Source organism: Bombina bombina, chromosome 1, assembly GCF_027579735.1.
Source record: "Bombina bombina isolate aBomBom1 chromosome 1, aBomBom1.pri, whole genome shotgun sequence".
NCBI classification, from domain to species: domain Eukaryota; kingdom Metazoa; phylum Chordata; class Amphibia; order Anura; family Bombinatoridae; genus Bombina; species Bombina bombina.
In genome coordinates this window covers 1,159,962,882-1,159,990,646 of record NC_069499.1, presented here as the reverse complement: position 1 = coordinate 1,159,990,646, position 27,765 = coordinate 1,159,962,882, and the positions used below count along the sequence as shown (strand labels likewise).

At 38.8% G+C, this 27,765-nt stretch overlaps 1 protein-coding gene across 2 annotated transcripts in view; it reads left to right on the top strand.

Annotated features, from left to right (window-relative positions):
• DHX8 (DEAH-box helicase 8) overlaps nt 1-27,765 on the top strand; it is a 271,060-nt gene that overhangs the window by 27,609 nt on the left and 215,686 nt on the right. For both annotated transcript variants that reach the window (XM_053699596.1, XM_053699595.1), the window contains exons 3-4: nt 17,324-17,409; nt 17,647-17,719. In XM_053699596.1, the coding sequence (XP_053555571.1) occupies nt 17,324-17,409; nt 17,647-17,719 (159 nt within the window). The remainder of the gene's footprint in view (nt 1-17,323; nt 17,410-17,646; nt 17,720-27,765) is intronic.

Sequence of the window (27,765 nt, the reverse complement as noted above, 5' to 3'; positions counted from 1 at the left end):
AAGCGAGGATTCTCAGATTCTGTTATCGATACTCTTGTTCAGGCCAGAAAGCCTGTAACTAGAAAGATTTACCACAAAATTTGGAAAAAATATATCTGTTGGTGTGAATCTAAAGGATTCCCTTGGGACAAGGTTAAGATTCCTAGGATTCTATCCTTCCTTCAAGAAGGATTGGAAAAAGGATTATCTGCAAGTTCCCTGAAGGGACAGATTTCTGCCTTGTCGGTATTACTTCACAAAAAGCTGGCAGCTGTGCCAGATGTTCAAGCCTTTGTTCAGGCTCTGGTCAGAATCAAGCCTGTTTACAAACCTTTGACTCCTCCTTGGAGTCTCAATTTAGTTCTTTCAGTTCTTCAGGGGGTTCCGTTTGAACCCTTACATTCCGTTGATATTAAGTTATTATCTTGGAAAGTGTTGTTTTTAGTTGCGATTTCTTCTGCTAAGAAGAGTCTCAGAATTATCTGCTCTGCAGTGTTCTCCTCCTTATCTGGTGTTCCATGCAGATAAGGTGGTTTTACGTACTAAACCTGGTTTTCTTCCAAAAGTTGTTTCTAACAAAAACATTAACCAGGAGATTGTCGTACCTTCTCTGTGTCCAAAACCAGTTTCAAAGAAGGAACGTTTGTTGCACAATTTGGATGTTGTTCGCGCTCTAAAATTCTATTTAGATGCTACAAAGGATTTTAGACAAACATCTTCCTTGTTTGTTGTTTATTCAGGTAAAAGGAGAGGTCAAAAAGCAACTTCTACCTCTCTCTCTTTTTGGATTAAAAGCATCATCAGATTGGCTTACGAGACTGCCGGACGGCAGCCTCCCGAAAGAATTACAGCTCATTCCACTAGGGCTGTGGCTTCCACATGGGCCTTCAAGAACGAGGCTTCTGTTGATCAGATATGTAGGGCAGCGACTTGGTCTTCACTGCACACTTTTACCAAATTTTACAAGTTTGATACTTTTGCTTCTTCTGAGGCTATTTTTGGGAGAAAGGTTTTGCAAGCCGTGGTGCCTTCCATTTAGGTGACCTGATTTGCTCCCTCCCTTCATCCGTGTCCTAAAGCTTTGGTATTGGTTCCCACAAGTAAGGATGACGCCGTGGACCGGACACACCTATGTTGGAGAAAACAGAATTTATGTTTACCTGATAAATTTCTTTCTCCAACGGTGTGTCCGGTCCACGGCCCGCCCTGGTTTTTTAATCAGGTCTGATAATTTATTTTCTTTAACTACAGTCACCACGGTACCATATGGTTTCTCCTATGCAAATATTCCTCCTTAACGTCGGTCGAATGACTGGGGTAGGCGGAGCCTAGGAGGGATCATGTGACCAGCTTTGCTGGGCTCTTTGCCATTTCCTGTTGGGGAAGAGAATATCCCACAAGTAAGGATGACGCCGTGGACCGGACACACCGTTGGAGAAAGAAATTTATCAGGTAAACATAAATTCTGTTTTTTCCCTGTGGGCTGTTAGGCTCGCGGGGGCTGAAAATGCTTCATTTTATTGCGTCATTCTTGGCGCGGACTTTTTTGGCGCAAAAATTCTTTTCCGTTTCCGGCGTCATACGTGTCGCCGCAAGTTGCATCATTTTTTGACGTTATTTTGCGCCAAAAATGTCGGCGTTCCGGATGTGGCGTCATTTTTGGCGCCAAAAGCATTTAGGCGCCAAATAATGTGGGCGTCTTATTTGGCGCTAAAAAATAAGGGCGTTGCTTTTGTCTCCACATTATTTAAGTCTTATTTTTTTCATTGCTTCTGGTTGCTAGAAGCTTGTTCTTTGGCATTTTTTCCCATTCCTGAAACTGTCATTTAAGGAATTTGATCAATTTTGCTTTATATGTTGTTTTTTCTCTTACATATTGCAAGATGTCTCACGTTGCATCTGAATCAGAAGATACTACAGGAAAATCGCTGTCTAGTGCTGGAGCTACCAAGCTAAGTGTATCTGCTATAATTTTTGGTATCTGTTTCTCCAGCTGTTGTTTGTATTGCATGTCATGACAAACTTATTAATGCAGATAAAATTTCCTTTAGTACTGTTACATTACCTGTTGCTGTTCCGTCAACATCTAATTTTCAGAGTGTTTCTGATAAACATAAGAGATTTTATTTTTTAAATCCATTAAGAAGGCTATGTCTGTTATTTCTCCTTCTAGTTTACATAAAAGTCTTTTAAAACTTCTCTTTTTTCAGATGAATTTTTAAATGAACATCCTCATTCTGATACTGATAATGGTTCTTCTGGTTCAGAGGTTTCTGTCTCAGAGGTTGATGCTGATAAATCTTTGTATTTGTTCAAGATGGAATTTATTCGTTCTTTATTTAAAGAAGTATTAATTGCATTAGAAATAGAGGATTCTGGTCCTCTTGATACTAAATGTAAACGTTTAAATAAGGTTTTTTAAATCTCCTGTAGTTATTCCAGAAGTGTTTTATCTCCCTGATGCTATTTCTGAAGTAATTTCCAGGGAATGGAATAATTTGGGTAATTTATTTACTCCTTCTAGACGTTTAAGCAATTATATCCTGTGCCATCTGACAGATTAGAGTTTTTTGGGACAAAAATCCCTAAGGTTATGGGGCTGTCTCTACTCCTGCTAATGTACTACTATTCCTACGGCAGATAGTACTTCATTTAAGGATCCTTTAGATAGGAAAATTGAATCCTTTCTAAGAAAAGCTTACTTATGTTTAGGTAATCTTCTTAGACCTGCTATATTTTTAGCGGATATTGCTGCAGCTTCGATTTTTTTGGTTAGAAGCTTTAGTGCAACAAGTAACAGATCATAATTTTATAGCATTATTATTATTCTATAACATGCTAATAATTTTATTGGTGATACCATCTTTTGATATCATTAGAGTTGATATCAGGTATATGTCTCTAGCTATTTTAGCTAGAAAAGCTTTATGGATTAAACTTGGAATGCTGATATGTCTTCTAAGTCAACTTTGCTTTCCCTTTCTTTCCAGGGTAAATAATCATTTTCGTTCCTTTCCTCACAACAAGGAACAAAAGCCTGATCCTTCATCCTCAGGAGCGGTATCAGTTTGGAAACTATTTCCAGTTTGGAATATATCCAAGCCGTATAGAAACCTATAGCCAGCTCCTAAGTACCTATGAAGGTGCGGCCCTTATTCCAGCTCAGCTGGTATGGGGCAGATTACGTTTTCTTCAAAGAAATTTGGATCAATTCCGTTCTCAATCTCTGGTTTCAGAACATTGTTTCAGAAAGGTACAGAATTGGCTTCAAGTTAAGGCCTCCTGCTAAGAGATTTTTTTCTTTCCCGTGTCCCAGTTAACACAGCAAGGCTCAGCATTTCTGAAATGTGTTTCAGATCTAGAGTTGGCTGGAGTAATTATGCCAGTTCCAGTTCTGGAACAGGGGCTGGGGTTTTATTTTATCTCTTCATTGTACCAAAGAAGGTCAATTCCTTCAGACCAGTTCCGGATCTATCATTATTGAATCGTTATGTTAGGATACCAACATTCAAGATGGTTACTGTAGGACTATCCTGCCTTTTGTTTAGCAAGGGCATTATATGTCTACAATAGATTTACAGGATGTGTATCTGCATATTCCGATTCATCCAGATCACTTTTAGTGTCTGAGATTCTCTTTTTAGACAAGCATTACCAGTTTTGTGGCTCTACCATTTGGCCTAGCCTCAGTTCCAAGAATTTTTTTCAAAGATTCTCGGTGCCCTTCTTTCTGTAATCAGAGAACAGGGTTTTGGTATTTCCTTATTTGGACGATATCTTGGTACTTGCTCAGTCTTCTCATTTTCGAAGAATCTCATACGAATCGACTTGTGTTGTTTCTTCAAGTTCATGGTTGGAGGATCAATTTACCATTCAGTTCATTGATTCCTCAGACAAGGGTAACCTTTTTAGGTTTCTAGATAGATTCAGTGTCTATGACTCTGTCCTTGTCAGACAAGAGAAGTTTAACATTGATATCAGCTTGTCAAAACCTTCAGTCACAATCATTCCCTTTGGTAGCCTTATGCATGGAAATGTTAGGTCTTAGGACTGCCGCATCAGATGCGATCTCCTTTGCTCGTTTTCATGCGATCTCTTCAGCTCTGTATGCTGAACCAATGGTGCAGGGATTACTCAAAGATATCTCAATTAATATCTTTAAACCGATTTTACGACACTCTCTGACATGGTGGATAGATCACCATCGTTTAGTTCAGGGGGCTTCTTTGTTCTTCCGACCTGGACTATAATCTCAACAGATGCAAGTCTTACAGGTTGGGGAGCTGTGTGGGGGTATCTGACGGCACAAGGGGTTTGGGAATCTCAGGAGGTGAGATTTCCGATCAATATTTTGGAACTCCGTGCAATTTTCAGAGCTCTTCAGTCTTGGCCTCTTCTGAAGAGAGAGTTGTTCATTTGTCTTCAGATAGACAATGTCACAACTGTGGCATACATCAATCATCAAGGAGGGACTCACAGTCCTCTGGCTATGAAAGAAGTATCTCGAATTTTGGTTTGGGCGGAATCCAGCTCCTGTCTACTCTCTGCGGTTCATATCCCAGGTATGGACAATTGGAAAGCGGATTATCTCAGTCACCAAACGTTGCACTTGGGCGAATGGTCTCTTCACCCAGAGGTATTTCCTCAGATTGTTCAAATGTGGGAACTCCCAGAAATAGATCTGATGGCTTCTCATCTACACAAGAGACTTCCCTGGAATCTGTCCGGATCCCGGGATCCTCGGGCGGAGGCAGTGGATGCATTTTTCACTTCCTTGGAAGTATCATCCTGCCTATATCTTTCCGCCTCTAGTTTTTCTTCCAAGAGTAATCTCCAAGATTCTGAAGGAATGCTCGTTTGTTCTGCTGGTAGCTCCGGCATGGCCTCACAGGTTTTGGTATGCGGATCTGGTCCGGATGGCCTCTTGCCAACCGTGGACTCTTCCGTTAAGACCAGACCTTCTGTCGCAAGGTCCTTTTTTCCATCAGGATCTGAAATCCTTAAATTTAAAGGTATGGAGATTGAACGCTTGATTCTGGGTCAAAGAGGTTTCTCTGACTCTGTGATTAATACTATGTTACAGGTTCGTAAATCTGTATCTAGAGAGATATATTATAGAGTCTGGAAGACTTATATTTCTTGGTGTCTTTCTCATCATTTTTCTTGGCATTCTTTTAGAATACCGAGAATTTTACAGTTTCTTCAGGATGGTTTAGATAAGGGTTTGTCCGCAAGTTCCTTGAAAGGTCAAATCTCTGCTCTTTCTGTTCTTTTTCATAGAAAGATTGCTATTCTTCCTGATATTCATTGTTTTGTACAAGCTTTGGTTCGTATAAAACCTGTCATTAAGTCAATTTCTCCTCTTTGGAGTTTGAATTTGGTTCTGGGGGCTCTTCAAGCTCCTCCATTTGAACCTATGCATTCATTGGACATTAAATTACTTTCTTGGAAAGTTTTGTTCCTTTTGGCAATCTCTTCTGCCAGAAGAGTTTCTGAATTATCTGCTCTTTCTTGTGAGTCTCCTTTTCTGATTTTTCATCAGGATAAGGCGGTGTTGCGAACTTCTTTTGATTTTTTTACCTAAAGTTGTGAATTCCAACAACATTAGTAGAGAATTTGTGGTTCCTTCATTATGTCCTAATCCTAAGAATTCTAGGGAGAAATCGTTGCATTCTTTGGATGTTGTTAGAGCTTTGAAATATTATGTTGAAGCTACTAAGTCTTTCCGTAAGACTTCTAGTTTATTTGTTATCTTTTCCGGTTCTAGAAAAGGCCAGAAAGCTTCTGCCATTTCTTTGGCATCTTGGTTGAAATCTTTATTTCATCATGCTTATGTCGAGTCGGGTAAAACTCCGCCTCTAAGGATTACAGTTCATTCTACTAGTTCAGTTTCTACTTCCTGGGCGTTTAGGAATGAAGCTTCGATTGATCAGATTTGCAAAGCAGCAACTTGGTCCTCTTTGCATACTTTTTCTAAATTCTACCATTTTGATGTGTTTTCTTCTTCTGAAGCAGTTTTTGGTAGAAAAGTACTTCTGGCAGTGGTTTCAGTTTGAATCTTCTGCTTATGTTTTTCATTAAACTTTATTTTGGGTGTGGATTATTTTCAGCAGGAATTGGCTGTCTTTATCTTATCCCTCCCTCTCTAGTGACTCTTGTGTGGAAAGATCCACATCTTGGGTAGTCATTATCCCATACGTCACTAGCTCATGGACTCTTGCTAATTACATGAAAGAAAACATAATTTATGTAAGAACTTACCTGATAAATTCATTTCTTTCATATTAGCAAGAGTCCATGAGGCCCGCCCTTTTTTTGTGGTGGTTATGATTTTTTTGTATAAAGCACAATTATTCCAATTCCTTATTTTATATGCTTTCGCACTTTTTTCTTATCACCCCACTTCTTGGCTATTCGTTAAACTGAATTGTGGGTGTGGTGAGGGGTGTATTTATAGGCATTTTAAGGTTTGGGAAACTTTGCCCCTCCTGGTAGGAATGTATATCCCATACGTCACTAGCTCATGGACTCTTGCTAATATGAAAGAAATGAATTTATCAGGTAAGTTCTTACATAAATTATGTTATTATAATAGCGGTGCGGTCCGCTCGGCAGATTAGGGGTTAATAAGTGTAGGCAGGTGGAGGCGACGTTGTGGGGGGCAGATTAGGGGTTAATAAATATAATATAGGGGTCGGCGGTGTTAGGGGCAGCAGGTTAGGGGTACATAGGGATAATGTAAGTAGCGGCGGTTTACGGAGCGGCAGATTAGGGGTTAAAAATAATATGCAGGGGTCAGCGATAGCGGGGGCGGCAGAATAGGGGTTAATAAGTTTAAGGTTAGGGGTGTTTAGACTCGGGGTACATGTTAGGGTGTTAGGTGCAGACGTAAGAAGTGTTTCCCCATAGACAACAATGGGGCTGCGTTAGGAGCTGAACGCTGCTTTTTTGCAGGTGTTAGGTTTTTTTTCAGCTCAAACAGCCCCATTGTTTTCTATGGGGGAATCGTGCACGAGCACGTTTTTTAAGCTGGCCGCGTCCGTAAGCAACTCTGGTATCGAGAGTTGCAGTGGCGTTAAATTATGCTCTACGCTCCCTTTTTGGAGCCTAACGCAGCCATTCTGTGAACTCTCAATACCAGAGGTATTTAAAAGGTGCGGCCAGAAAAAAGCCAGCGTTAGCTACGTGGGTCGTTACCGACAAAACTCTAAATCTAGGCCTTAGTCTGGCGCAAACCCAACACGTCAAATCACCCAAAGAACACCATCCCCACAGTGAAACATGGTGGTGGCAGCATCATGCTGTGGGGATGTTTTTCAGCAGCCGGGACTGGGAAACTGGTCAGAGTTGAGGGAAAGATATATGGTGCTAAATATAGGGATATTCTTGAGCAAAACCTGTACCACTCTGTGCATGATTTGAGGCTAGAACGGAGGTTGACCTTCCAGCAGGACAATGACCCCAAACACACTGCTAAAGCAACACTTCAGTGGTTTAAGGGGAAACATGTAAATGTGTTGGAATGGCCTAGTCAAAGCCCAGACCTCAATCTAATAGAAAATCTGTGGTCAGACTTAAAGATTGCTGTTCACAAGCAGAAACCATCCAACTTGAAGGAGCTGGAGCAGTTTTGCAAGGAGGAATGGGCAAAAATCCCAGTGGTAAGATGTGGCTAGCTCATAGAGACTTATCCAAAGCGACTTGGAGGTGTGATTGCCGCAAAAGGTGGGTCTAAAAAGTATTGACTTTAGGGGGGTGAGTAGTTATGCACATTGACTTTTTCTGTTATTTTGTCCTATTTGTTTTTTGCTTCACAATAATAATTTAAAAAAAAAAAAAAAACACATCTTCAAAGTTGTGGGCATGTTCTGTAAATTAAATGATGCAAATCCTCAAACAATCCATGTTAATTCCAGGTTGTAAGGCAACAAAACATGAAAAATGCCAAGGGGGGGGTGAATACATTTGCAAGGCATTGTGTGTGATATATATATATATATATATATATATATATATTTTAAAAACCCAAGAGGGACCCAAGCAGAAAGGGGAGAGAACAATACATCAGACTAGATAGAAACAGGGAAAAAGGATATGTAAGAGTAGGGAGACCACCCCTGCCATATATATATATATATATATATATATATATATATATATATATATATATATATATATATATATATATATATATATCACAACAGTACTGTTAAAGTCAGTTAACCATGGATAGAGGCCCTACAGAAAACAATGCCAGTCAAATTAACATTTAGGCAGTTCGGGGCCAGAGTACCTAATCTGTGGGTCCACCTTGCTTCTCTTTGCAGAAGAATTTTCCCTCTGTCCCCACCTCTAGATAAAGGTGGTATATGGTCAATGATTGTGTATTTCAGATCAAATACTGTATGTCCTTTTTGGACGAAGTGTCTTGCCACTGGTTGGTCCGATATTCCCTTTAGAATGGCAGCTCGTATGGCTGACCTGTGGTTGGCCATTCGTGTCCTCAAGTCATCAGTTGTTTTGCCAACGTAAAACAGGCCACATGTGCAGTGGAGAAGGTACACAATATAAGTGGTTGTGCACGTCAATCGGTATCTGTGCTTATACTTCATCTTTTTGGTAGGATGAGTGAAGTATTGTCCTGTCTGTAAGGCACTGCAAGTCGTGCAGCCAAGACATCTAAAGCAACCATGACTTCTTCTGATAGCAAGGACGGGGCTCTGTCTTTACCAGCATGTCCCTTAGAGATGTTGCTCTACGTGATCTCATGCGTGGTGGTACCATATTTTTAAATGGCATTGCTGAATAACTTCTCATGATGTCCCAGTGTTTGCTGAACGAATCCCTAAGGCATGATTTGTCATTTGTGTATGTTGTCACAAAAGTGAGTTGTTCTTGGGGTGTCTGAGTTCTGGAGGTATCCAGTTCCATCAACTGTTGATCTTGGATTTTAGTGGGGTACCCTCTGTCCTGGAACCTTATGTACATTTCCTCCATCCGTTGCTGGGCTTTTTCTTCATCCGAGTTGTTTCTTTGGACCCTTTTGAACTGGGATTTAGGCAGGGATTTCTTGAGCGATGGTGGATGTCCACTAACAAAAGATAGTGAGTTCCTATCCGTCTCTTTTCTGTAAAGTGTACTCTTCAGAAGGCTTCCATCCTTGAATAGCTGAAGATCCAGAAAATGAATCCTTTTGTCATCTGTCTTCATTTTGAACTTGAGTGCCGGATTGGCATTGTTCAAACTCTGAAACCAAATGTCCAATGTTGCTCTGCTGCCTCTCCAGATTAACACCAGATCGTCGATGTAGCGTCTATAGAACAATATGCGATCATCTTTGAAAGTTTTGTATCATTGGTTTCAAATTCCGCCATGTATAGGTTGGCGTAGGATGGGGCCACATTGGACCCCATCGCTGTCCCTGTTTTCTGTAGATAAAATTGGTTTTAAATCAGAAGTAGTTCATTGTGAGGCAGAATTCCACTAGATTGATTAGAATTTCTACAGGGGGTCCAATAAAAGGATATTTTCCTAATTGTCTGTTTACTGCTTGTAGTCCCTCCCGATAGGGAATGACTGTATACAGGTTTGTCACATCAAGTGTAACCAGCAGGTCATCTTCTTCCAGAGGGGGTAGTTCCTTAATTGTTTTCAGTAGTGCCTGTGAGTCGAGAAGGAATGATTCCATATTCCTTACCACCGGCTGTAATAATCCATCAATATATGTTGCAATAGGCTGTAGTATTGAACCTATTGTTGACATAATCGGTCTGCCGGGAGGTGAGATCAGGCTTTTGTGAACCTTTGGAAAAGTGTATATAGTACCAGGGTTCTAGGAAATGGTGTAATCAAATAGTCCAATGTCTTTTTGTCCAGATAGCCTTCATTGAAGACAGTATTCAGGTAAGTATCGATCCTTTCCTTGAAACTTATTACAGGGTCTGCTTTGAGACGTGTGTAAGTTTCAGTGTTATTTAACTGTTTCATAATTTCTTCCTTGTATTCATAATTTTGCAGGACAATTGCACCCCCCCTTGGTCCGCCTGGCAGATTACTATGCTTGTTTGCTGAGCCAAATTCTTCAATGCAAGTCTCTCAATGCCACTGCGGTTATTGTGTGTTGTAGTCTTTGCTTTGTTACCATATGAAGGCAGGTGACTGCAGCCCACCAGTAGCATGTCTTGGTTGTCCGTGACAACCAAGACTGCATGGGCTGCCGGAAGGTTGGACATAGATCTACGTCCGATTCGCTTAAGGGGTTAAACTGATCCTCCTATGCTTATTGTAGCATCTTTATTTTTTTCCTTTGTCTTGTGTTTAGTAGAGAACTCTGAGTTGTCATCATCCAGTGTGCTAGTAACTAATGATTTAGGTAGAACATACATTTTGAAACAACTTTCCAGTTTACTTCTATTATCAAATTTATTTCATTCTTTTGCTATCATTTGTTGAAGGAGCAGCAATGCACTACTGGTTTCTAACTGAACACGTGGGTGAGCCAATGACAACCTATGTATGTATGTATGTATATGTATGTATATATATATATATATATATATATATATATATATATATATATATATATATATATATATATATATATGTATATGTATATATGTGTATATATATGTATATATGTGTATATATATGTATATATGTGTATATATATGTATATATGTGTATGTATATGTATGTATATATGTGTATATATATATATGTGTATGTATATATATATATATATATATATATATGTATGTGTATATATATATATATATATATATATATATATATATATATATATAAAAATGGAAAGGTTAGTAACCGCATCTGGCCAAATGGGACAAGCGCCGGTAAGTTTCCAACACCTGGGACCCTAAAACAGCCACACAATGCAAGCTCTTAAATCCAAACAAACTGGGAACAAGGGAAGGGTGCACAGGCTTATGTAATCACACCAGTAATATACAAAACACGGAAGGGGACTGCACTCCTAGACCGGACTGGGTACACATCCCATGACCCTGCAACATGCTCAGCCCTGGGTGCTCAGTGGCACTCACAAGAAGCTGTGCTGTCATCAGAGTCGCAGGCAATTAACCCCAGGTTTAACTCATTTGGGGCAGGTAAATAACCCTATTACACCCCTAATAGGAATAGACTCATCTGATTGGCTGCTAATTGCTTTAAAAACTATCTCAGAATGGAAGTCTGCTTTATTAATAACTAAATCACATTGACAAAGGCCTGTGTATGGACTGAAACACGCTTGTTGTTTTTTAACTTTACTCCTTAAAGCGACAGTACACTATACATTTTTTTTTATCCCTTAATGTGTTTCCAGTTACTTTTTTCACCAGCTGCAGAGTATAAACTGTGTGAGATTTGTTTTTTTAAGGCTTATTTGTGTATATGAATTAGCTGATTTTGTGTTTTGAAGCAACAACCTAATAAAATGGTTTGAGCTTGTAGGTATTATTAGATCTTATTACTTTATCACATTGTGTACATATACATGCTTATATCTGTCTATAAACCAATCACTAATACTTGGAGAGAACAATAGAAAATTAACATTGTATTACCTTATCTCTTCTATAACCCACTGGGAGTGTAATTTCTTCTACTGGCTGTGTTAAAACAGCTTGGCCTTGAGGCCAAAAACTTTCAGGATGGGTGGGGATACCACAGGCTAAATAAACTATTTCAAATGCCAATATAAGGATAATGGAAATACTTGTAAACAATTTAATACACTCCAGCAGGTAAAGTAGGTCATCGGGAACAAAATAAAGGGGAGACAACTTTTGAGTAAACTGTCACAAAATGGTAACCTCCACTCTCCAACCTGAAGACAAGGTTTCTGTTATCGGCCAGGAATAATAGGAGGGTAGGGACCCAGTCTCACCTCGGATGCAACAACTTATTTGTCAGGGCTTTAGTTTAGCAGTTGATAGGTTGATGTGAAGCCTTCATTTATGAACACAGGTGGCTTTTGTTTTTACTGGGGAGGTTCTCTGGGATATCTTAATTTGTATAGATCTTATGTTTCAATAGATTTTTATTAGGTTATAGAGGTAAATCATGAAACATAAATAACAATATCTGTTCCTCCTATGTCCCCTGCAAGGGGGAACTCCAGAGGTCACTTTTACAGTAACATGCAGGGATGGCTAGTCGCAACCCCAAAGAAAATACACATCAAACGGTCTCTCCTCGCTTGAGTGCGAGTATTCAATAATTCCTTAGCTAAAACAACTTAGTCCGGTAACCATCAGTTTCTTGTGGTGTTGGCTCCATCTCTGTCTCTCTGTGTTGAACTCAGCGGCTAACGAGACCGCCCCCTCTGGGCGACAGTCCCACTTTCTTTATCTTTAGTAACTTGTTTCAACAGACTTATTTTAACCCTTTAAGGACACAGCTTTCAGTTTGCTCAATTGTTTTATGACGGAAAAATTCCGTCATATGTCCTTAAGAGGTTAAACAGATATGCATTCATATCTGAGATTAATGTAAATATATACAAAAAAACAATGGAAAAGGGGGAGGAAATGGATGGGAGAGGAGTCAGTGTAGGGAGGGATGACGACACAGTCTGATTATCTGATTTGCGCGATAGCCAACCAGTCCATGACCTCAGGGGATTTTTTGTAATTACCTTACCTGCCTGCCTATCCAATAAAACCATACCTTATGGACTACCTCTTTGTTATCTAATAATCCTGATGGCAAATCATACATGGTGTATGTATGCTGTATTTTGTTGTAAATCTCAGTCCATGTGGGAGTTCCAGTCTACCAATATCTTGCTATACACTTTCTAGTGACTGTGCAAATGATTCTGATAAAGGTGTTGATATAATTTGCATGGATTTTAAAGAGACATAATCAGACATCTCAACTCTCCCTGAAGTTCAGGGAGTCTCCCTGATTGTAATAGTGGCTCCCTGATGCCAGCAAATAGAGTGCAATCTCCCTGAAATTCCAAGTACCATGATCCAATATGTCCCAAATCTGGAAAAGTGTTTCTTTAAGGAATGCCTTTAGTTGCTGGGACGTTATAGAACCCTCAAAGCATGCATCAGTAACCAAAAAGCCCCCACTGATTTTAATAAAATAAAACACAAATACTGCACATAATTAAACTTTGTATTCTAAAATATTTAAGCATTCAACAACCGTACGATCACTGGAAAAAAGGTTTGTTGTATGTGTTTGTGCAATAAAGCTACTTTTTTAAATGTAGTGGGAATCTACTTTGATGATAAGTCTCTATCTTATTTAGGGTTTCAAGGTGTCCAATATATAACTGGGAGGGGGGGGGGTTAGCTGCGCAGTAGCGGGTGAAGCCACCTCCCTGAAATGAGTTTTTGCAGGTTGCGATGTCTGCATAATACTCATATGCTAAATCACTTGAAACTGATGCAGCATAACTGTAAAAAAGTGACAGGAAAATATCACCTGAGCATCTCTATGTAAAAAAAGAAGATATTTTACCTCACAATTTCCTCAGCTCAGCAGAGTAAGATCTGTGTAAAAAGTTATATTTCAGCTGCTGCTCAGCTGCTGCTCAGCTGCAGGTAAAAAAAAATATATAAAGAAATGAACAGCAGCCAATCGGCATCAACAGTGCTGAGGTCATGAACTCTTTAACTGTGATCTCATGAGATTTGACTTAAAGGGACAGTAAACCTTAAAAATAATGTGATATAATTCTGCACATAGTGCAGAATTATATAACATTATTTAGGTGCTATAGCCATAAAAGCATTTTTTCCTTTTATATTTTGCTAAAATACGGCGCTTTTACAGACCCGCTCTCTGCTGAGCGGGTCTGTAATATTCCGCGCCATAAGACTAAGACCGCGCCATAAGACTAAGTGCAGCTTGCTCCTGTCACAGGAGCGAGCTGCACTTAGTCTTATGGCGCGGTCGGGCCAGGCTGTGACTATACAACTGGCCCGATGCGCTGACTGAATATTACAGACCCGCTCAGCAGAGAGCGGGTCTGTAAAAGCGCCGTATTTTAGCAAAATATAAAAGGAAAAAATGCTTTTATGGCTATAGCACCTAAATAATGTTATATAATTCTGCACTATGTGCAGAATGATATAACATTATTTTTAAGGTTTACTGTCCCTTTAACTCTCATGAGATTTCATAGTAAACTTCCTTAAACTGCACCGGGACAGACATACTGATTTGCTGCTTAGAAGTCCTTTACAATGGGATGTGGCTACTGAGGAATTTTTTACATAGAGATGTTCAAGTGATAATTTCTAGTGAGCTATTTACAGCTATGCTACATCACTTTCAAGTGTTTCAACATGCGGGTATCATGGCCCTTTAAGTAATTGTAAATAAAGGTACATTTTTATTTTCACTCATAATATAGAGTAAGTGCACAAAAAACTACTATTTGTTTTCCTTATATGTATGCACTGTGGCACCAAAGGAGACTGCGATTTTTGTCTTTCTTTGTAACTCTATTTAGCAACTATTCATGTTGTAGTGTCAATTTGTTTTTTGTAAGATTGAGGAACAGACCAGAAAAATACCAGGACAATAAATAAGAGCAAAAGTTAAAATGTATGGCAGCCATCAAGAGAGCAATATTGGGCTAAATTTGCAAAGATATCTGTCTGCCCCTCCAGTTTCTCTGTTATTTTATGCCACTATTCTAATGCTCACTAATTTATTCACTTTTTGTGAATGTGTTCCTGGAGAGACTTGGAAATATAAGACATGTATTGGAAATTTAGAAAATGTGGGGGAATACAAGAACAAAGAAGACCGAACACATACTCGTAGAAATAAGGCATAAAGGGTAACAAAACATTTGTTCAGTTGTATATTAAACAATGAGCAAACATGGAACTAATGACCTCACCTCCACAATATAAAAAGAGATACCAAACAGTGCTCCTTTGGTAAAAACAAATATTACAAATCAAATATATTCTGCCTGTTCTAAGCATGAGCAAATCTTACTCCCTGAATATCTAGTATATTCACTTACTAAACCAACTCTGGAATTTTTGACATCCTGCTAGATAAGCTTCATAAACAGACCACAGCCTCCTTGTAGGGCTGTGACAGGAAGTAATGGACACTGAACAAATGAAGTTACCAAAAAAATGTAATATCCATTTAAATAGAAGAATAATACATATTGCAATGATTAAAGGGACAGTATACACCAATTTTCATATAACTGCCTGTAATAAACCGTTTAAAAACTTACTTAGAAGCTCCCACTTTAGTTTTGCTAAACAGGTAGCTGGAACACCCACTGCAAGTGGGGAAAATTTAGACACTCCCCGTTCCTTTGCATATGAAAAGACTTTACACAAACAGGAGCAAGCTGAAGTAGGTATACATGAGTATTCTAAAACTTTGGGGCTTGGTTAGGAAGTCTGAAAATCAGAGCAATGTTTATTTAAAAACAAACAAACAAACCTGTATGGGCTATATAAATGGATCATCTACAAAACATGTATTCAAATAATAATCTAGTATATAATATCCCATTATGTATAAGCCACTGTTTAATATTCCTTTAATAGGGATATGAATATTATAGTATATACAAAAATAAGGACTTTTCAATGCTGAGGACGTTTTTTTGCCTTGCATGGCAATGTGATGTTTTCATTGTTTTAATTGTATCCAACATATAATTTCATTTTATTTATACTTTTAAAACATAAATCATAGATTAGAGATAGAAATTTTCTCTTTAAACTGTTAAATGGCTACTAAATACAGTAGAAATGCATAATAAAACTTTTTTTCCTGTATCATATGACAGCCCCCAAGGCAGAACATGCAGTGATCTGAGATGTCATCACAGAAAATGCATCATGTCTGCAAAAAGAACAGGACACATGCAGGAAGTGTTGGTGCTTTAACTTTGCAGTGCTGCTCCACATTAGGCTTCTGTTTAAACAGCGCTGTGCTCTGACTGCTCTGTGTGAATTTTCCTTAATCCAGTGCATACAGAGCAAAGTGCTGTTTGAAGTGAACAGTTAAATATGCAGTAGCACTGCAAAGCGGAAGTGCATTAATTGTTGACTGGCTCTCACAGATATTTTCAAACCCACCGCTAGCCTTTCCCAGTCTACAAAGCAGTTTTTTCTATATGTAAGACATTCTTATGAGCAATGCACCTTTAGTCAAGACATTTTAAAATTATTTTTTTTTGTCTGCAGCTAATTTGCAATTTTCAACTACTGCACTATATTATAAAACTTTAAAGGGACATGAAACCCAAATGTTTTATTTTTTTAAAAAGTTTCCAATTTACTTCTATTATCAAATTTGCTTTGTTCTTTGTTGAAGAGATATCTGGATAGTAGTGTGCACATTTTTGGAGCACTACAAGACAGGAAATAGTGCTGCCATATGGTGCTCTTGCTAATGTAAAACTACTGCCATATAGTGATGCAGACACGTGCACATTCCTAAACTTACTTTCCTGCTTTTCAACAAAGGGTGAGAAAAAATGAAGAAAATCTGATAATAGTAAGTAAAGTAAATTGAACAAATTTAAAATGTTATGTTTTATCTGAATCATGAAATACATTTTTTGGGGGTATTATGACCCTTTAAAAATGTTCTTCATTCTCCAGTTAACCAACACATTGCAATTAAGCTGGTGCTTTAGTGTAACTGCCTAATTTAAAATTTTACAAAAAAAAAAAAAAGTTCTGCCTCTGGGATGACAGCCATCAGCCAATCACAAACTCATATATATATATATATATATATATATATATATATATATATATATATATATATAAATTCGAGCTATGAACGGCTGTACATGCTTAGTAGGAGATGCCTCACATAGTGTACACAGAAACCCACAAGACTGAACAACTGTCCTTTTACAGTTATTTGTAGTTATTTGTACAGTTCTTTTTACAGACAAATGCTTCTGTAAGGGCCCAAAAACTAAACACCTCCAAATGTTAAAAGGTATGATAAATAAAATGTAATACACTGTCTCAAACATTGCTTCCCAATATTTCTCAAGATGAGCATGCTCCTGAGCATATCTAGATACTCTCTCCAACTAAGTATACCAAGTAAATTTTATAACAAGTAATGCTTTATCTAAATTAGGAAACTTTAATGTTGACTTTAATGTCCCATTTACGTTTGTTTTTTTATCATGTATATTGCATATTGACTAAATGAATCTGGTTAGCATAGGTCTTGGAATTTGTCCTGGGTTTTATACAAGGTCCCCCGCTAGGTGGATAGTCATTTCATAATTGGCAAATTTGTAGTGCTTTATTAGTCACTCACATTAACGTGCTGTTTATATCTATCTGTATTTCAGCTGAATTTATCATAGATCTTGCTGAGAAATGCACAACCTTTGAAGCCTTTAAAGCTGCCCTGGCGAAAAATGGAGCTGAGTTTACGGTATGTTGCTCTTAATAAACTCCATTGGTTTTTTTCAAGTAAAATTAAAGTAAATTATAGTATTGATGTTCTTGTCTCCTACAAGTCTTGTCTCCCTTTTTGAAAATCCACCACCCATAAATGTTTTATTTTTTTTATTATTTTAATAAAAATAACTGTTTGTTTTTTGTGTTAAGCAGGTTATGCATGAACTTTTTGTAGACTCCTTATTTATTTGTTTGTTGTATTTATACACAGGATTCTCTAGTTAGCAATTTGCTGCGTCTGATCCAAACTATGCGACCTCCTGCAAAGCCAGCAACTAGTAAAGGTATGTTTATGGAAGTTCATCTGTTTCTCGAGTATACTCTTTAGTTTGTGGAGGCCTTTAGAAGCTAATTTCCATTTCTAATCCTCTGTGACTGACATGATGCTCTGCAGTTGTTCAGCTGCAGAGCGAAAGTGACTAGAATAAATATACTGGTGCTTTCATTGAGTGACTCGGGTCTTGGTAATTCCTGGAACCAGGTTACCATGCACCTCATTTATTGTTATTCTAATATACCATATTTTAGCACACAAACATCCTTGGCTTATCAATATCCTTACTGCAGATACAATTTTAATCCCCTGTGTTGAGTGACATCAGCACTACGGAATTTTTTGCGGAGCTATACAAATAAATGATAATGATAATAATCAGTAATGGTAAATGACCTGTACATTAGTTACAAGTGCAAAAATAAATGTTCTAATTTGTTAGTTATGTAATAGCAAATTTTGAGGTAATAAACTGCTCTTTATTTAACCCCTGAAAAATAGTTAAACACATAGTTTAAGACAGCTCCAGAGAAGCAATGCACTACTGGGACATCTGAACACATCTGGCGTGCCAATGATAAGAGGCATATGTATGTAGCCACCAATAACCAGCTATCTCTCAGTAGTGCATTGCTGCTCCTGAGCCTACCTACGTATGCTTTTCAACAAAAGATATCTAGATAAAGTAAATCTGATAATATAACTGAATTGAAAAGTCTCTAACATTTGCATGGTCTATTATAATCGTGAAGGTTTAATTCGGAATTTTCATGTCTCCTTAAGGAAAATTTAAAGGCACATTGTAGTTGCCATTGGTATATATCAGTTTTACCATGTAGAGATGTGAACGTAAGTATTGATACCCTTGCATTTTAAATTATTGGTACCCTTGCATTTTAAGAGAGAAACACAAAAAAAGCCTGACTGGAGTTTGCCAAAATGCATGCTGGGAGAGTGCTCTTTTGGACAGACAAAACAAAGTAACATTTTTTTTTGCAAATCATAGCAACTCCATGTTTACTAAAGGAAAAAAGTAGCTTTCAAAGAAAAGAACACCATCCCTACCGTGAAACACGGTGGATGCTCAGTGATGTTTTGACGTTGCTTTGCTGCCTGTGACAAAATAAAATCAGAAGACTATGAAGGCATTCTGAAGGGAAACATACTGCCCAGTGTCAGAAAGCTGTGTCATGTCACAGGTAATGGGTCATCCAGCAGGATAATGACCTGAAACATACTTTAAAAAGCACCTAAGAAAGGATGAGAAGAAAACATTGGACTGTTCCACTCAGAAATGTCCCATTGAACATCTGTGGAAAGAGCTAAAACTCACAGTTGGTAAACGGCACCCACCAAACCTGAGAGAACTGGAGCAGTTTGCTCAAGAAGATTGGGCCAAAATCCCTGTCGAAAAGTGTAGAAATCTTATTCAGAGCTACAGAAAGCATGTGCTTGCAGTTATTGTCTCCAAAGGCTGTGCTACAAAATATAAAGAGTACCAATATTTTAGTCTGTGCCATTCTCATTTGTTTTACTCTTTAAAGTAATATGTGAAGTCATAAATCCAAAGTGAAGTTTCTCTTCTATTAAATTTGAAATAAAGACTGGTGGATACCAAATATCTTTGTTCCGATATTTTCTTATTTCAGAGAAAATTGTGTGTTTTCCTAAAATTGTGAAAGGGTACCAATACTTTCTGTCACATCTTTATATGCATTGATGTTTGTAGCTAATGTTGTTTTTAAATAAAACTGAGAAAAATCTGTTTTCTTTCTTATGGCATGGAGAGTCCACAACGTCATTCCAGTTACTAGTGGGATATTCAACTCCTGGCCAGCGGGAGGAGACAAAGAGCACCCCAGCAAAGCTGTTAAGTGTAACTTCCCTTACTTATAATCCCCAGGCAATCTCTTTGCCTCTGTCAATGGAAGATGTGCGAAGTTGGTGTCTGAATATATTTAATTCTTTTATGGGTACTTTTCCCTGCAAGCAAGGATTGGGGTATAGCTGTGTCCACGTCAATCTCTTTAGTAAGAGTAGTGGTGGCTTTTAGCAGTTAAAAGGCAGCGAGGTAGTCTTTGCTTTACTTTAAACATTTTGCTACCCCTTTGTAGAAAGCCAGAGTTGGTTACTCTGTTCTTTATTTTCCTACAGGTTCATGACAGGGAGTGAAGTACCTGCTACACCTAAGGATCAGCATCTATTATGCAGTTGGATCTAAGATAAGTGTCTTTGCCTTCTAGGTACAGAAGAACAGCAGCACTTAAGAGGTTAATCCTCATTATCAGATCCTTTTTGGGACATAATAATACTTATCAGTTAAGGATTCATATTGGGGACAATATATTTGGCACTTATAATACAGTATGAGACTTAGGGGCTCTTGTCTAAGGGATGCAAGGGGTTAACGGTAAAGGATATCCTTTATTATATAACCTATCATTCTTTATTGCTTCTATGTTTTGAGGTTTATTCTTATTTATTGCGCTTGATGGGGCTTATCTGATTCTGTATTTAAAATGGGAAAACCGTTTTTTTTTAACTGAGTCACTTTCACGCAGTTTTTTTCACTGTTGAAGAAAATAGATGGCGCAGTTTATTTGGTCCCGCTCATGTGACGCTCGCACTTCCGGTTTATCGGAGTGGAGCCATTCAGGATGATAGTGAACCTTTGCTACGCAGCTAGAGGCTTCTCGTATCGGCTTTATTTCTAAAATCTACTCGGATCGTTTAAGAGGAGAAGATCTCTGCAAAGGAGTTCCGTTTTTTCCCTCTTACTAGTGGGGTGTCTGTTTTGGCTGGTAGGAGCCTCAGGCAATCTGAGTTTTTTTTTTTCAATACAAACAACCTTATATTTTCATATTCCTCATTGATAATGAATTTTGATATTTAAAATTTGCTTTATTGTATTTTTCATATATTTTGTCATTGCTAGTGGGACCTGTTATACTATAGCCATGGACTCACAACAGGATCAGTCCATCTCTATGGATAAATGTTTACTATGTTTAGAGACACAAATTATTTTGCCTATGCAATTTTGCTCCTCATGTTTAACTAAAACTTTAAAATTTAAGGACAATTTACTCTCTTCTGAGCCAACTGTCACTCAGGATAATGTTGTCCCAAGCCTTAATTGTTTCTCATACTGTGCCTTCTGTGTCCTTTCATCCAGCTGGGGGTGTTTATTTACCTGGGGATTTTGCCGCTCAGATTTCTTCTGCAATATCAGCGGCTTTGTCAGCTTTCCATCCTTGGGTAACGTAAGAGAAAATCTAAACATTTGCCTGATAGTAAGGCTTCTGACTCTAAGTCTGCATTAGTCAATCTTTCTCAATTGTCTGATGAGGAAAATACTTCAGTAGCTTCTGAAGGTGAAATCTCAGACCCTTGACACTTTAACTCCGGTTACTACTGAAGGAGGTTTTAGCTACTTTGGGCGACTCTGAACCTTCGGTTGCTGGGGAACCCGCAAAGTCTTCTAAACTGGATAGAGTTTATGATTCTCCATCTTCTGAGGAGGTTTTTCCTGTTCCAAGGAAGATGTCTGAAATTATAGCTCAGGAATGTGATATGCCAGGGGTTCCTTTTTCCCCTTCCCCTGTTTTTAAGAAGTTTCCTGTTGCTGACTCTATTCATGACTCATGGCGCACTGTTCCTAAAGTAGATGGAGCTATTTCTACTCTTGCTAAGAGAACTACCATTCCTATAGAGGATAGTTGCTCTTTTTAGGATTCAATTGATTAAAAGCTAGATGCTTACTTAAAAAAGATGTACATCCATCAAGGATTACAGTGGCAACCTGCAGCGAGTATTGCCACGGTTGCGGGAGCAGCATTATATTGGTGCAATGCCTTGTCTAATCTTATTGCAGAGAAAACTACTGTAGAGGAGATCCAAGATAGGATCAAATCTCTTAAACTGGCCAATACCTTTATCTGTGATGCCAACATGCAGATAATTCTACTGGGAGCTAAGATTTCTAGCTTCACTGTTCTAGCCTGCAGAGCTCTGTGGTTAAAATCCTGGTCGGCTGATGTCTCTTCTAAGGCCAAGCTTTTGGCTTTATCTTATAAGGGTAAAACTGTTTGGACCTGGTCTGGTGGAAATAATTTCCTAAAATAACGGGTGGAAAGGGATCTTTCTTTCCTCAGGACAAGAAGAATAGACCTAGGGGTCGACAGACGTCTAATTTTCGTTCCTTTCGGAACTTTAAAGGACAAAAGTCCTCCTCTTCATCTTCCAAACCAAACCAATCAAGGTCCATTTGGAAATCCAGCCAGCCCTGTAACAAGGGAAAACAAAACAAAAAACCTTCCGCTGATTCTAAATAAGCGTGAAGGGTCCGTCCCCGATGCGATTTTGAATCGGGTGGGGGGGCAGGCTTTCTCTTTTTCAGCAGGCTTGGATTCGCGATGTCCCAGATCCATGGGCGGTGGACATAGTATCCCAGGGTTAGAAAATAGGATTCAAGTCTTGCCCTCCAATGGGCAGATTTCTCCTGTCAAGATTATCCACAAATCAGGTAAAGAGAGAGGCCTTCTTAAATTGCGTGAAGGACCTATCCTCCCTGGGAGTTATTGTACCAGTCGCTCTAAAGGAACAAGGTCTAGGATTTTATTCGAATCTATTTGTGGTTCCCAAAAAGGAGGGAACTTTTCGTATCATCCTAGATCTAAAGTGTCTCAACAAATTCCTCAGGGTTCCGTCCTTCAAGATGGAAATTATTTGTTCCATTCTTCCATTGGTCCAGGAAGGTCAATTCATGACAATAGACCTGAAGGACGCTTATTTACACGTTCCCTATCACAGGGATCATTACCAGTTTCTAAGGTTTGCCTTTCTGGACATACATTTCCAGTTTTTTGCCCTTCCATTTGGTCTTGCCACAGCTTCCAGAATATTCAAAAAGGTTCTGGGAGCACTGTTGGCAGTGATCAGATCCCATGGAATTGCTGTGGCACCTTATCTAGATGACATCCTGGTGCGGGCCTCAACAGAGATGTTGTTGTCTTTTCTACGTTCTCATGGCTGGAAGGTGAATCTGGAAAAGAGTTATCTATTTCCATCCACAAAGGTGTGTTTCCTAGGGACAATCATAGAATCCCTATCCATGAAGATTTTCCTGACGGAGGTCAGAAAATCCAATCTTCTTGCTTCCTGCCCTTCCCTCCAGTCGGCTTTGCGTCCATCAGTGGCTCAATGCTTGGAGGTGATTGGTCTGATGGTGGCTTTGATGGGCATCATTCCTTTTGCTTGGTTCCATCTGCGACCACTGCAGCTTTGCATACTCCGTCAATGGAACGGAGACCATACAGATAAATCTGGAACCTTTAACAAGAGACTCTCTCTCGTGGTGGATTTCACAGGACCATCTGCCTCAGGGCACTTGCTTCCTGAGACCTTCCTGGGTGATTGTGACTACGGATGTCAGACTGGGGAGCTCTTTGGGTTTCTCTGAAGGTTCAGGGCCTGTGGTTTCGGAAGACTCTTCTCTTTCCATAAACATCCTGGAGTTGAGAGAAATCTTCAATGCCCTGTCAGCGTGGCCTCAAATATCTTTAGTCCGGTTTATCATATTCCAGTCGGACATCATCACTTCAGTGGCTTACATCAACCACCAGGGAGGAACTTGGAGTCCCTTGGCCATGAAGGAGGTGACTTGCATTCTGCAGTGGCATCTGTTTCCTCTGTTTGCTCTCCTTCCACGAGTCATTGCTCGTATCAAACATGAGAGAGCATCTGTAATCCTAATAGCTCCTGCATGGCCTCGCAGGATATGGTTTGCGGATCTAGTAAGGAAGTCATCTCTTGCCCCTTGGAGGTTACCTTTTGAGGAAGGACCTTCTAATTCAGGGTCCTTTCCTCCATTCAAATATGGATTCTCTGAAGCTGAGTGCTTGGAGATTGTTTTTTCTGAAGCAGTCATTGATACTATGCTTCAGGCTCGCAAACCTGTTACTCACAAGATTTACCATAAAGCATGGCGTAAATATCTTCATTGGTGCGAATCTAAGGGTTTCTCCTGGAGCCGGGTGAGGATTCCTCGTATTTTATCTTTTCTTCAGGATGGCCTGGAGAAAGGTTTGTCAGTCAGTACTCTGAAGGGTCAGATTTCTGCATTATTTATCATTTTGCACAAACGTCTGGCAGACTTACCAGATGTTCAAGCTTTTGTACAGGCCCTGGTCAGATTCAGGCCTGTGTTTAAACCTGTTGCTCCTCCTTGGAGCTTTAATCTAGTTCTTAAAGTTTTGCAGCAGGCTCCATTTGAGCATGTTGCTGATATAAAATTGTTATCTTGGAAGGTTTTGTTTCTCCTTGCTATTTCTTCCGCTCGCAGAGTTTTTGAGCTTTCACCTCTGCAGTGTGATTCCCCGTACCTTATCTTTCATGCAGATAAGGCAGTCCTTCATACTAAATTGAGGTTTCTCCCTAAAGTAGTGTCGGATCGAAACAAAAACCAGGAAATAATTGTTCTTTCTTTTTGTCCTAATCCTTCTTATAAGGAACATCTTTTGCATAACTTGGATATTGTGCGCGCTCTAAAGTTTTACTAACAAGCTACTAAAGATTTTTGGCAGTCTTCTGCCCTGTTTCTTGTTTTCTGTCAGAAGGCCACTTCTACTACTCTTTCTCTCTGGTTGAGAAGTTTGATTCGTTTTGCTTATGAGACTGCTGGACAGCAGCCTCCGGAGAGAATTCTGGCTCATTCCACTAGGCTGTCTCCTCTTCTTGGGCTTTCAAAAATGAAGCTTCTGTGGAACAGATTTGCAAGGCGGCTACATGGTCCTCTCTGCATACTTTTTCCAAATTCTACAAATTTGAATACTTTTATCTCAGCTGAGGCTTCTTTTGGGAGAAAGGTTCTTCAAGCGGTGGTGCCTTCTGTTTAGGTCCTCCTGCCTTGTCCTCCCTCCCTATTCATTCTGTGTCCTCTAACTTTGGTATTGTTTCCCACTAGTAATTGGAATGACGTTGTGGACTCTCCATGCCATAGGAAAGAAAACTAAATTTTATGCTTACCTGATAAATTTATTTATTTCCGGGCATGGAGAGTCCACGACCCCGCCCTCTAATTATAATTTGGCAGTTTTTTTGAGTAAACCTCAGGCAGCTTTTCACCCTTGTGTTTCTTCTTTTTCCATTTTCCTTCAGCTGAATGACTGACTGGGGATTATGGGTAAGGGAAGTTACACTTAAGAGCTTTGTTGGAGTGCTCTTTGCGTCCTCCTGCTAGCCAGGAGTTGAATATCCCACGAGTAATTGGAATGAGGTCGTGGACTCTCAATGCCCATAAAGAAAGAACTTTATTAGAAAAGCATAAATTTTGTTTCTTCTCTGCTGATATGAGCTGTTCATTATGCCATTCCCACACCTCTAGTTATTTTCCTACTGTCACTGGTCTGCATAAGTCATGGGTGGAGATGTCAAGCTGGTGACTCACTATCACTGGCTCTCATCATGCTAGTATAATTTGCACACAAAGAAGTCAGCATTTTCCTGTTTTCTACTAATACAGCACAAATAAGGTGTAGTAAAGTGCACACAAATAAAGAAGTAGCAGATTCCTGCTCACCACCCCTTACGATAAAACATCACTTTACCAATGCTGGGATGCTGAAGAGACAAATAACAAGCTTCAGTCACCACTGGCTTAAATTCACATCCCTCACATGCGGCATGTATTCCACTTTCGTTCATCAATCGAAAGTTTGCATGTACTAATGCTCTTGTGTTCCTACTTATAGGAACACTCGAATCAAAATTAAACGTTCATGATTCAAATAGAGCATGCAATTTAAACAACTTTCCAATTTACTTCCATTAGCAAAATGTGCACATTATTTTTATGTACAGTTTTTGAGTAATCAGCTCCTACTGAGCATATGCAAAAATTCAAAGAATGTATGTATTTGTGATTGGCTGATGGCTGTCACATGATACCGGCGTAGTGGAAATAGACATTTTGAAATTTGTCAGAAACAATCTACTCATTTGAAGTTCAGATTAAGTGATATTGTATTGTCTTGTTATCATGCAGTTCATTATTCAAATCTAACGTATTTAATGTTTCTTTAATTATAGTGCACCGCTCTTGTAGTATTATTATTATTATTATTATTATTATTGTTATTATTGTTATTATTATTAATTAAGGAAAAATAGCTTCATCATTTTAACACTCTTCTCTGCCTGGTATTGATTCTTTTTTTCCCCAAAGCCTTTTCCCACCCTCATCTGTATGGCTTTTCGAAATAATACATCTCTAAATATTCACACCATACACAATTATTCCTGACCACCACTTAGTGTCCTTTTACATCTGGTCCCTTTATATTTTTACGCTGTCTGTTCTATTATTTCCTTAAAGAGACAGTATACACCTATTTTCAGATAACTGCATGTAATAGACACTACTATAAAGAAGAATATGCACAGATACTGATCAAAAAAATCAGTTTAAAACCTTTTAAAAACTCACTTAGAAGCTCCCAGTTTAATACTGTTGCTGAGGTTAGGCTGAGGCACCCACTGAAAGGGGCTGAAAAAAGCAGGAAAAGGAGACCCTCCTCCCTCTCCCCTGCATATGTAAAGACACATTAAACAAAAATAAGCAAGCAGGAATATGTAGACTTCAGTCTACATCTGATACTTTGGGACTTGGTTAGGAGTCTGAAATCAGCACAATGTTATTAGAAAAAAAGCAAAACTATACAGTGTTACAAAAACACTCCCAGATGGGCTATATAAATGGGTCATCTACAAAACATTTATGCATTGAAAAATCTAGTGCACAATGCCCCTTTTAAAGGGGCAACTCAGACAAGTAGCTGATAAGAGTGTATTGTGTTTAGAGAGGCTACAGGAACACCCTTGCAAATGGTCAGTGTTCTCTTACCCCAACTGGGAGTATAAATAAATATAAAGGAGCTATTTTTAAGCAATTTAATACACTCTATCAGATTAAATGGATCCATGGGAACATATTACATGGGAGAACATTTTACAGTACAGTTTCCCTTTAATTTTTATTTTAAACATCTTATGCTATACTTGCAACCTAAAACTATTTTGTCCCAGCAGTTATACATTGGCAATGATAAATAACTTCCTTGTACTAAACACATATACACTGCTTACATTTCTTATAAATCCACCAAGCAACCAGTGCTTCTATTACCAATCTTTGGATCAAGTGTCATCCACCTTTGCTTTATCTAATTTACTACATCACTTACCAACCACTTTTAACTCTAACACCACTGTTCTCTTAAAGGCAAATCTCCCTTTATTATCTGTTTTCCACATCATGTATTAATCAGATTTGTATCTTTTCACTTCCTGGTGTTTCCATGCCACTGTCCACTATACCACACCTGGTTCCTAACAGCGCTCAATGTTATTTCACCAATTGGGCATCATTAACCAGTAATATCCCCTTTTATACTGTTAGCACCTAGCTCAGCCACTGTTCATTCCCTTTGGCTCTTTCATCTACTGCTCACAATTACAGTATTCCTTTACCTACTCTTCCTATTGTGCACTTGTCCTGATTTGCTCTGCATTAAAGGTCCATAATACCCAAATGTTTAAACACTTGAAAGTGATGCAGCATAGCTGTAAAAAGCTGACTAGAAAATATCACCTGAACATCTCTATGTAAAAAAGAAAGATATTTTACCTCAAAAGTTTCTCAGTAGCCACATCCCAATGGTAAAGGACTTCTAAGCAACAAATCAGTATGTCTGTCTGTCCCGGGAGAGCGGATGGAGCGAGCTTCCGTGCACACTCCTCTTATTTCCCTATTCAGCTTAAGGAAGTTTACAATGAAATCTCATGAGAGTTAAGTCAAATCTCATGAGATCACAGTAAAAGAGTTCATGACCTCAGCACTGTTGATTCTGATTGGCTGCTGTTCATTTATTCATATTTTTTTTCTTTTTTTTACCTGCAGCTGAGCAGCAGTTTAGTATAACTTTTTACTCTGCTGAGCTGAGGAGATTGTGAGGTAAAATATCTTCTTTTTTTACTTAGAGATGCTCAGGTGAGATT